Consider the following 12,040-nt stretch of genomic DNA (forward strand, 5'->3'; position numbering starts at 1 on the left):
TAAACTTACACACAGACTTGTATTGCTTGTATTGTTTTCACAGCTGGCTACTCAAAAAATGACATTATACTGGTCTGGAGTTGATGTATACATGAGTTGAAACATTTTCAGACATGCATAGGCACGTGATTCTGCCAGCATTGCCCAATGAGCAACGCTACACAGCCATTCCATGAATTAAATTGTCACAGCTTGTACTCAGTGGCCACCTTATTAGGTACACCAGTCCAGTGCTGGTTAGGTTCCTCTTTTGACCCCAGATCACCCTGATTTCTGTGATATTAAATACTCAAACATTTTGGAAACATACCTTAGGCATTTTGCTCCATAGCAAGTCAGCGGTATCTCACAGTTCCTACAGATTTTTTTCTATACCTAAAGCTTCAAACTTCGCATTATGGCCATGGAGTTAATCGAGGATGCGGTATAACCAACTCATCCAGGTCCTCTCAGCCGCCTGCAGTAACACCTGTCAGTCTTGTGGAGACGGCCAGCAGCGGCAGCAAACAGCTGTGCCGCCAATGCAACTCTGTGCAGCTAACGAGCTGTGGCCAGGGCTCCAGATCCTTAATAGGTCCCTCTGAGGAGGAATTCCCCCCTGCTCTTTGATCACACCTTGGGGGATCTCTGGGAAGAAGTCAAAAAGGAGGCAATAAGAGACCTGGAAAGTGATGGGCAGGAGCTTTTGGGGGAGGTGCTAGGCACATGTGAGGTGGAACACAGTGAGGACTTGGAGCTTCCACCAGCTACAGCGACACAGTGGGGCAGGGGGAGTCCATCACCCGCTGAGGACCAGACTGTGACAGCAAAGGAGGAGCAGCTGCACAATCCTCTTATTGCTGACTCTGTTGACCTGGGGTCTGAAGCCCAGGAGGAGCATGAAAGTGACATACCTTGGGTGCCACCTACCCAATCACAGAGCAGCGGCTCCAGATGTGAGGTGGGCAGGCTGTAGTGCCAAAGGAAGTGAGGGGGCAGTGGAACCCAGTGCTAGGCACTCTCCTGTTTTGGTAGGCAGCAGCCAGAAGCAGACACCTAGATCCATGATGTTCTGCATATTGCCGACACCAAGGCAACCAGGGTGGTGCTATGAACGTTGCACGTCTGGATCTGTTTTAGCATATTGACAGAGGATCAGGCTACTGCGGTCTTCAACCTCTGCCGGCAGAAGGTATGCAGTGGGCAGCCTGGTTCCCATATGGGCACTACCCCCCTCATCAAACATATGAAGAACCACCACAGGCTGCTGTAGCAGGGCTGGCAGGCCTCCACCGGTTCATCTTCATTATGTGTTGCCCACTCCCACTCCCTGGCACCCCTTGTATCAGCGTCTGCCAGTGGAAGGCTGTCCTCGGCTGCAGAAGCTCACACCCAGAGGCAGCCAGCGTGCAGCTCTTCCTCTTCCATGCCCTCTCCTACCCATCTTGTTAGCGTACAGCCTCATGGAGGTATGGTTGTGCAGTGGTTAACACTGCTGCCTCACAGCACAGGTCACCTTTTTGGCCAAAATAATCAGTTCAGCATAGTTGGGAGATACTTCCCTAGCCCTTTGGGACACTTGGAAAAAAATAGTGAGATTGGATTAAAAATTATTCTCTTTGGCGTTCATTTCTTTGAATTTCCTGGTTTTAAAGATCCATTATTATTATTTGGCATTTTTTCTTTGTTTACATGAAACAAAAGGATTGCTTTCTAGTTACGAAGCTTGCACATCTCTCACTACGTTCTTTCTTCTTTGATCTCTAGGAAGCATGGTCACGCAGTGGTTGGCACTATGAAGAGCACATGATCATGCTCATAGTTAGTATTACTAGTCTACTGGCTGACACACTGAACATTTGAACACTGGCAGAAACTTGGGGTTAGCAGAGAAAACTCATGCAGATATAAACAGAACATGACTACTTCATGGAAACCAAAGGTGCTAAGGCAGCTGGCGAGCTACTATAGCATCAGTATTCATACCAGTTACTTTACATTTTCCATAAACACAAATGCTATAGAATGTAAAGCCATAAAGGCACAATAATAATGTGTATAGCAGGTGAAATTAATTGAAGAAGATTAACAGATAAGTAAATAATGGAAGTTCTCACATTTTACTTTTATGAAACAGACACAGCATAAATAAGAAGTTAAATGTGCTTGTCGCACTCGCCAAATGTGCAGGTCGATGTCTGAGTTCCACTTCAATATAAGAGAGGGAGGCACATGCACAATGAAAACAAAACTTGAAGGAGCCATAAAAAAAACACAGGAGAATCTACAAGTTAATAAAAATAATGAAAGATTTATTACTATTTACAAGACGTTTTTATAGAAGGAAAAGTGCAAAGCATCAGCACAGAAAGCTTTCCAAATGACTTCATAAAATAGAACGAGTCAACGGCTTCCATCATATGCCACTTTGAGTTTTCTGCCTCTTTTGACAGCAGATTTTTTTCCTTTTCTCCCAGGGATGAATATTTTTTCAATAAACTCAATATTCTGAAAAGCACACAATGCAATTGTTTCTAACATAAATCAACATAAAACATGTGTTGCTGCGTGCAGTGCCCTGTCGCAGCGTGTTAGCAGTCTATGGCTGCACAGCGACAGTGCTGGGGGACAGGGGCGGCAAATGGCTGCCGGGTTGTTTTCTGTAAAGCACACAAAGCAATAGTTTATCACATAAATCAACATAAAAAGACCTATGTATTTTTCCTAATTTTTGACTACGATTTCAGCATTCCTGCTTTGTTTTGACTAAATATATGACTGCAAGTCTCCGACTACGTTCTTTCTGCTTTGATCTCAGAAATACATGGTGGTGCGGTGGTTGGCACTGCAGCAGCACAGCTTGGGTCACCTTTGTGACCACAATAATCAGTGCAGTATAGTTGGCAGATGTTCTCAGGGGCACTTTAAAGACAACTGCACCATTATAATGCAGTCAAATCTAGTTCAGTTAGTCCTTCCCCATTGACTTTAATGGATTTTACCAGGTTCAGCAAATAGCACAAACATTCCCGTGATTTCCCAGCAAACTCTGCAATGTTCGCTCATCACTATTCACCAATTGTTCTGACACTAAAGTGTATGAAGGAACCAAATTACCCAGAAGACTCTACAAATTAAATCTAGACTCTTGCAATCATAAACAGTCATGCTAATGGCTTTGTCGCTGTGCTGCACATGGTTAAGACTCATTGAGAATTTTTGTATTTTTATGATTCTGTGACCCAAAGTTAAAGGCAGGTTTTTTTGTTTTTTTTTTACTGTAAAGATCAGGAGAGTAAACGTTGTTGAAAGCCAGGCCAAATTCAATACCAATAAATCAATTAAACCGTGACGTCCAACCCCAAGCATTAAACCAAAATTCTTAGTCAAGAAAACACACAGAGAGAACCATAGTAAGAAAAGCACTATATAAATGTAAAGAATTATTATTGTTATTATTATTATTATTATTAATTAGTAAACTAAGTAAAGAAAAACCACACTGAAAAGTCCAATGGTACCTACAATATCAAACAACCAGAAAGTGTATGACACTGATCTTTTATATGTTTGATTCAGAGATATCATGACTGCACACTTCTGGTTGACAACAACAGCGAAGCAATCGTCAACACAAATTCCTCCAAGTGGCAGCACCTAAGAGAAAACAAAATGGCACAGTGGAAGAGCTACAACCATTTTTAACATTACAAATGGCAGAAATACATTCCTTGAGTTTAAATATCATATTCCACATGTTGCACTTTTGAAAAAAGCCTGAGAAAAATGAAGATAGAAAAAATAAAAAAGCTGATCATAACATTTTACTGACCGAATAAAGAAAAGAAATCCAGTTAAAAGTTTATTCAGTAACAGGAGACCCTTAACTGTTCAGTACAAAAAGGTCCAAATATTGGCAAGGTATGTTTAAGTGTGAATAGGTATAATGATGATTACCTTAGGAGTGTTCTAAGATAAGGAATGTTAGTTTTATATGTAAATAAATTGCCTTTATAGTTTAATTTACTCTCATGTATTTTAGGATTTATATAGTTAAATATGAAGCATAAGTGCTGTGCAGAATTTATGAAATGCTTGTTTGAGCCCAGTATACTACAACCTGCCTTGGATATTGAGGTTTGAGAATGTTATGCTGTGTAATTAACAAGCATTTTGAATTTTGCTTTTTGCTTGAACATAACTTTTGTATGTTTGATTGGCATCATTTATTGCCTAAAGTTAGACAACATATAACCAAGTAATAACTAACACAAAGCTCATATTCAGTACTGTGTTACTGGCTTTATGTCAGCTCCCTATACTGTAGGTAAAATGGAACAGGTTTCAGCTCCAGAACATTAAGAACAATTGAGAAAGCCCTTTTTCAAGTAAAGTTCAAACATAAGGTGTAAGTATAGCATAATTAAATGTGTGTCACAGGCAGGAAAATTTGTAAATGCTCATAGTCTATTTTGGCTCACATTCATCCAGCACCACCCGCCAATTCCACCTCCTATCCAAACTGTATGCTTTCCATCATTCTTACAATAGCTTCAATTCTCTAGCAAATCAAAAATGATAAAACAGGCAGCAGAGAACAACAACTTTAATGGTCTTGATGGCCACCTACTATATAATAAAGGAGGTGTTGTTTCTAACATCTCAAAGTGTCTCATGCCAGATGGTAAGGAATAATCCTTTTTCTGACCTGGGAAGAATACCTCTGCCTTACAGATTGACCAAGAGCCCGCATCTTGTATTGTTACACCCATCACCTTTATGTCCTCTCTCTCCACATCCATAAACCTTCGCTAAGGCCTTCCTCTTTTCCTCTTCCCTGGCAGCTCAATCCTTAATATCCTTCGCCCAATATACTCAGCATCTCTCCTCTGCACATGTCCAAACAAACACAATCTCGCCTCTCTGATTTTGTCTCCCAACCGTCCAACTTGAGCTGACCCTCTAATGTCCTCATTTTTATCCTGTTCATCCTCGTCACACTCAGTGCAAATCTTAGCCTCTTTAACTCTGCCACCTCCAGCTCTGTCTCCTGCTTTCTGGTCAGTGCCACCGTCTCCAACCCATATAACATAGCTGGTCGAGGACAGAAAAATATGGAAGAAGATGATCCGCTGTGGCAACCCCTAATGGGAGCAGCCGAAAGAAGAAGGAGAAGAAGACAGATTGCCCCAGAACCATTCAATTAATGTCAATCTAGATAAGGGTGTCATCCTAATGCACAATAATATATTTATTCTTGTGATTGCATTACATTAGATGATATTTGATTGCTTGTATTGCTAACAAGAGCAAAACTATTCCTTCTTCTACTGCATTTAAACTTTGCTTTTTATGCATATGTATTTAACAGATGTATTAGACCAGGTAGTTTTCTCTGTTTTTTTTTTTTACTAAAACTTTATTATATTCAACATTTGATTTCAAAAACGAAATTAGTTCATACAGTCCACATTTGGAAGTTTCTTCTGTTCCCTTATCCCTTTGTACCATTGGTCATTTTTTCAATGTAAATTGTATGCGCTTCCAAAATGCATTATATACACTGGGACAGACATGAAGTGTAAACATTGACAATTGCAAGATTTTAGAGATTTGTAAAAAATCAATAATTTTAGCAAATTATATGTTGAAAATGTAGAGCAGATTGCCACATCGTTATTTTTCATTTTGTAATTACTGAATTTTGTTTCTCTCTTTTTTCAGTTAAAAGCTTTAAACCATATGACATATAAAAGCAACAGACTAACTTAAGAATAAAAACTGAAAGAAAGAAAAAAAAGACCACATACAAAGAAACTGACTACCATGAAGAAAAAGGAGGACGTGGTTGACATGTTGCAATGGACAGAGGAAGAGTTTGTACAAAATTGCACCTATATTGTCAATGACCAGCCCTGTGACTCTCACTCCAGCTCCTGCCTTCCCCAAGCTGAGTCCTCCATACCCCGCAATCTTATCTTCAAATACAGTGAAACTAATGAGGTAAGGCTTTGACTGTTTTACAAGCTCTGAATTGTAGTAACAAGCCATTTATGATTCTGAGTAACTTTTAACTGGCACCATTCACAAAACAATATTTTTTTCTTTTTCAGAATATCAGTTAAAATTCGTATGTACACAGCAAACTAGTTATGTGTGTGAATTGAGCAGTCCAATACATGAAAAACAAAAGTATTAAAATAATAAATATCTTCATTTGACATGATGATGAAGAATAATGTTTAAGCCTCTTACAGCAGAAGCCTCAAAAATGTAAAAATAAGAACAGTGCTATGCTGCCCCTTTTAATGCTGTTACATCATGAATCCAGCACCCTAACTTCAAATCTCACACTTGGTCACTGCCTGGCTGCGATCTGCATACTCTGCCCTTGGGGTTTGAATGCTGCTCTGGTTATCATTGTTAAGTTAATTAGTGATTATTAATGAAATATAAATATAAACCAGCCCATGTGTGTATGTGTATGGAGCCTGAAATGGATTGACGTTCACTGCAGGACTTTTCATTCCTCGCTGTCAGGATAGATTCCGGCTTCCTTTGGGCCTGAATTTCATTAGTTAATTTTGCAGATGTTATAATAATAACTATCTGTAGTACCCAGCACTACCCACTTAGGAATGAAGTGCGAGTACGATCACTAAATAAATTCCCAGTGGTCAGCCACTTTGCATATTCGTGCTTAGTCCCAAATATGCCACCTCTGGGCACAGGTCACTAAATAAATCTCCAAGGGGAAACGTTTCTGAAGGAAAATAGCCTATAGTCTCCCCCTGTACAAATGGGTAATTTGCACAAAAATTTGTGGAGATAACTTCAGACTTGTGAATTTGCATACCAGGCAAACACACGTATACTAGATGACTAGCAAAATACCCGTGCTTTGCAGCGGAGAAGAAGTGTGTTAAAGAAGTTATGAAAAAGAAAAGGAACCATTTTAAAATCCTCGTGTCTTCTCATTAAACTTGTCTCTCTCAAGTATCGTATTCGTCGTTGGCATGAGAAACGCCAGCTGCAGCGTGTCTATAAACTTAATTTAAACTTATGGTTTACACTGTGCTTTGTTTCTGCAGGAGCTGCACTAATGAATATGCTTGTATGCATCACTCGCTTCATATTCTTTTGCTGCCTTCTCAATTGTGTAATGCGTTTTTTGTTCAGCGCTCTTTGGAGCTCTTCTTTGTTCTCTACGTACTGCGTTCACAGCCGATTCATGTGAGCCGCTCTCTTGTGTGATCTTGCAACGTCCACGGCTTTATTTAATGTTAGCTAAGACCCGGCACTTAAAAGTTTCTCTCTCACTTTCGCTGAGTTTGAGCCAAACACTAGACCATCTCATCTTCATTTGCATAAGAACAGTCCTTCACCCGCGAATATTTACCTTATATGGTCAGGCACTCAATTACGTGGGAGGTGTGATGATGTGGGACGCAACTCCGCCTCACACGGCGACCGAGCTGCAGGCTATGGCCTTATATACGGTCGAAAGTATGTTCCAGTTATGACCGTTACGCGTAGAATTTCTAAATGAAACCTGCCTAACTTTTGTAAGTACGCTGTAAGGAATGAGCCTGCCAAATTTCAGCCTTCCACCTACACGGGAAGTTGGAGAATTAGTGATGAGTGAGTGAGTCAGTCAGTCAGTGAGGGCTTTGCCTTTTATTAGTATAGATAAATACTATCAATTTAAGTGATAATAATGTTCTAGATAGGCCCATGCCCCCTCCAACCTGAATAGTAAAAAGCAGGTTTAGGAAATGAATGAATGAACAATCATATATAAAAGGGACTTAATGAATCTAATTGTTCACCATGCAGCCAAGAACATATTGTAAGACCATAACAACATTGTTGGCATTTAAATGTGTATAAAATTAAAAGAACAAACATGCATCGTTTCCTTGACAGTGGAAATTGTTTCAGTGGTTTTCCTTTGTAAAGCAACTTTGAATTGCAGTCATGCCATGTTATTGTTTTTAACTCCTAATTCCTAAAATAACATTTGCAAATCTGAATTCTAATTTCCTTGTCTTAAAAGGCAAATAAAATGTCAAGTTGAAGTTATCTATTTTCTAAACTTGCCTGTTCCAAAGCAGTGGCACTAGAAGCAGAAGCCAATCCTGACAGCAAAGGGTGAAAACAGGAGAAACACTTAAACTGGTGGGTTTACAGTTGCCGTTTAACACAGTATAGGGTGGTCCAGATCTAATTATGCAATTTTCATTCCGCTATAACTTATTAAGTTTATTACATAGAAAATCACCCGAAAAATCCTGAACTGACGACATGAAGAATCATCTTCGCGCCGAACTGGAATCGTCCCCGCATAAAACAAAGTCATCCAGACAATCTGGATTTGCATAATTAGATCTGGACCACCCTGTATAAGCATCTTGGAATATGAGAGAAGGGTTAAGAATCAGGATACTGGGATGGATGACTGTAGTTATTTACAGCAACTAAACTATACAGAGTTGTAAGATGATGAACATTTCATGTTATAACGTAAGACAAAAATTATCAATTGATCATTAATATGGAAAGAAAAAATAAACATAACTTTTAATTAAGTGATAGTAAATGTTATATGTTTAACGATATTTTACAAAATTATGATAAATACAAAAGTACACAAAAACTAAAACAACTTTTAACCATTATTACTGTGTATTATTGTGGGCAGCATGGTAGGGCAGAAGTTTCGTGGATCACATTACTGGGATGCAAATCCACTGGCTGTATTTTGTTCGTGTGGAGTTTGTACTTTGTTTGTATGGGATTCCTCTGGATACCTCGGTTCTCCTGCTGCGTCCTCAGAGATGTGCATGTGAAGTTAAATGGCAATAAGAAACTGTCTCTGCGTGAGTGTGCACAAGTTGGCTTTGTAACTGGCTGCCATTCTGCCCAGGGCTGTTCACCGCCTCAGTTTACACACTGCTGGAGTATACTCTAGCCCCGTGGTCTGAAAGTGGATCAAGTAGTTTGAAAATTGTTATGTTATACAGTAACTAAGTTACTTAATACATTTTATACATTAAATGCAGCTCAACTTTATTTACCTTGAGAAAAATGTTATTTAAAAATTGTTAAAGAAACAAAAAGCATACACAATCAAGATCAAGAAAAGTAGAGATAGACAGTCATTTAAAATCAGAATGAAAACATTCAATTGCGTGGTAGGCCATCTACTTTTGATTCCTGTTTTGAGCACAGTGTCTCCACAAAAGGCTCAAGCCCCTCACAGACCTCAGTGAAATAAGCAGGTTCAGGGAAAGAAAGAATCAATTAATCAAAAAACCAAAGTTAAAACCTAATCAAAAATAGTAAATGTCTACAGATGACTTAAATTTGAGAATAATCCACCCTTTTAAAACACCAAAAGCTACACAGAAGTATATTATAAAATTGTGTGGGCAGAATTATTCAGTAATAGTCATTGTTGTTAGGAATTGCGCAAGGAAAGAATTTCTCCAAAAAAATATGTTCCTTAAACAAACATTAATTAAACCTAATCATTCTTATTACCATTGAAGCTTTATTTCTGTGGCCTTTGCCTGCCATTTCCTTATTTAAAGGCATAACTATTCATATAAACAGTGATAAAAGCATAATTTGATTGTAAATGGATGTCAATTTTATATAAATCACAAATACATTTAACCTTAGGCAATTATAGGCTGGCAGCTATATACAATATGTAATAAAGAGTAAAAATCACATTTAAATATCCTTCTTTAACAAAATAACTCAAATAGTCCTGCGGTGGGTTGGCACCCTGCCCAGGATTGGTTCCTGCCTTGTGCCCTGTGTTGGCTGGGATTGGCTCCAGCAGACCCCCGTGTCCCTGTGTTTGGATTCAGCGGGTTAGAAAATGGATGGATGGATAACTCAAATATAAATATAATAGACCTTATTTTCTTATTTTTCTTACTCAAAGTTTTACTTTGGTTTTCTTTTTTTTCCATTTGCTTTATTTCCTATTGCTTTGGTCTTATAATATGAGCAATAAACTCTTTGATTTGTGATTCTGGGATAAATGACCTAAAAACATTCCATATACACTGAATGTATGTAGATGCATTTAATCTATGTAGGCTTTTAGTTGCCAGTAAAGACCCTTGAAAAGACTTTTATAGAAGTGAATATGTTAACCTTAGTGACTAAATGTTATAGCTGCCAAAACAACATTGTGAATGTCTTTAGAAACATTCTGTGCATTGAGCTGTGGTACGGAGTGTAGCAAAGTATTATACGTATTATACAAATATGTACTTTTCATGAAAAGTTGCATTATCATGACAGCTAGTTTTGTCTTTGCATCTTGTTAACATGTATATCCAATCTTTGATAACATTTTCACACCACACCATAACTAGGAAACTAGGGTGGCACAGCTCAAGGACTGGCTTAATGAGGTAGACTCAAGTATGTTTCACTGAGCATGTTTAGTTCAACAAATGTTATCAGTGAATTATCACGTGTGTTATCTATTACATTAACCAGTTATGAAACATTTTTAGTAATAAGGGATTTCAATTTTCATATAAATAATCAATTTGGTCCCAATGTAAGGAAGTTTATGAAATTTGTGTATTCGTTAGTCAGCATGCTACTGTCCAATACATTTTAGATTGAGTAATATCCTAGGGACCTAATCATGATGAAACACAGATCCTAAATACTGTGTGGTGCACAAAAATATAGCACTGAACACGGTCCAGAGTCCTGTCCTTGTTTTAGCAGCAAACATAACCAGGTGAAGCTAGCAGGCAGTCTCAAGTAGGTTTTGTTTAGTTTTGTTCGTTCTGTTATTGTGGAGTTGTATGTTCAAACGGACTCCTTCAGGTTGACACAGATGGTTCCGTAGAACAATATCCATTGGCAGGTGCTCCTATGATATTGAGAATCATATGGAAGGAAGTCCTCATAAATCAATACGAGATTATCACAACAGATAATCTGTGAAAGTTATGTCGACATGTACACAATGGTTTGAAAGCTACTTTTTTATTTACCATCCGTTATATTGTTAACATTTATGGTTTGTCATAGCTATACATCTTAAAATGCTTTGGAAGTTTTTACTATAAATATTGGTAGCAGATAAAAAAACAAATACACTATAAATAGGACAATGAAATGTCTAGTCTTTCAAAGCCAAGTACTTCATTAATGTTAAGCCATGCAAAATTGTATTATGAAATAACATACAAATACAATAACTTTTTAAATTGTGAATTTCAGTTCACATTACAACTGCTTGACCTGTTTAGGGTCACAGTGGCTTCTTGCTTCTCTGGCCATGAGATATGATCCCTCCAGCATGACTTGGATGTTCTTCCAGTGAAACATGCCTCAAACAGCCAAGCATGGTGCTTGGGATGTGCTCACTACATTGCCACACCATCTCAAGTTATTCATCTCACTTTATAGAAGGAGCATTTCTAGTACATGTTTAAAACACATCTTGGCACACAGATCTCCCTGTATGATGGATCACAAAGAATTTGAATCAGGGATCTTTATCTATCCATCCACCTATCCACCCATTATATTTTCCAATCCCATTTTTTTTGCATTAGAGGATGATGGTTGTATCTTTTAAATTATGAATTGTAAAGTTACCTGGCCCACATTCTCACAAAGCTGAAAAACTACTTTTTGCACTCATGGATGCTGGTGTTCAAAAATCTCACTGTAATGGAATGCAGTGTCTCAACCACATAAAAAATGACCACAAATCCACAGTAGAACAGGCAGACATGACTGATGCACCATGATGTACTATAAAAACATATCTGGTAAGATCTTATCAGTGAAACAGACCCAGACATACTGCTTTTGGGTGGCTTTCTAAAGTTTGTATATTAAGCCTTATGATTGTAAAAGAGCTAGATGTGCATAGCAAATTAAAAAAAAATGTCAGGCTCATCTAGCATATGGCCTTATCTAATGACGGACAAAAAGATATTCACAGAGCAGCATTGGAATCAACTTATAAATAATACATTTTTACAACACCTCATTTTGGGGGAAGTTTTGG

At 38.3% G+C, this 12,040-nt stretch overlaps 1 protein-coding gene across 1 annotated transcript in view; it reads left to right on the forward strand.

Moving 5' to 3' along the window:
- Nucleotides 1–5,790: 5,790 nt before the first annotated feature.
- The window catches only part of LOC120517612 (PR domain zinc finger protein 1-like), a 55,289-nt gene continuing 49,039 nt past the window's right edge, over nt 5,791–12,040 (forward strand). The window contains exon 1 of the mRNA XM_039740026.1: nt 5,791–5,982. Within this exon, the coding sequence (XP_039595960.1) occupies nt 5,806–5,982 (177 nt within the window). The 5' untranslated portion in view covers nt 5,791–5,805. The remainder of the gene's footprint in view (nt 5,983–12,040) is intronic.

The sequence above is a fragment of the Polypterus senegalus genome, chromosome 17 (genome assembly GCF_016835505.1).
Source record: "Polypterus senegalus isolate Bchr_013 chromosome 17, ASM1683550v1, whole genome shotgun sequence".
In the NCBI taxonomy this organism is placed as follows: domain Eukaryota; kingdom Metazoa; phylum Chordata; class Cladistia; order Polypteriformes; family Polypteridae; genus Polypterus; species Polypterus senegalus.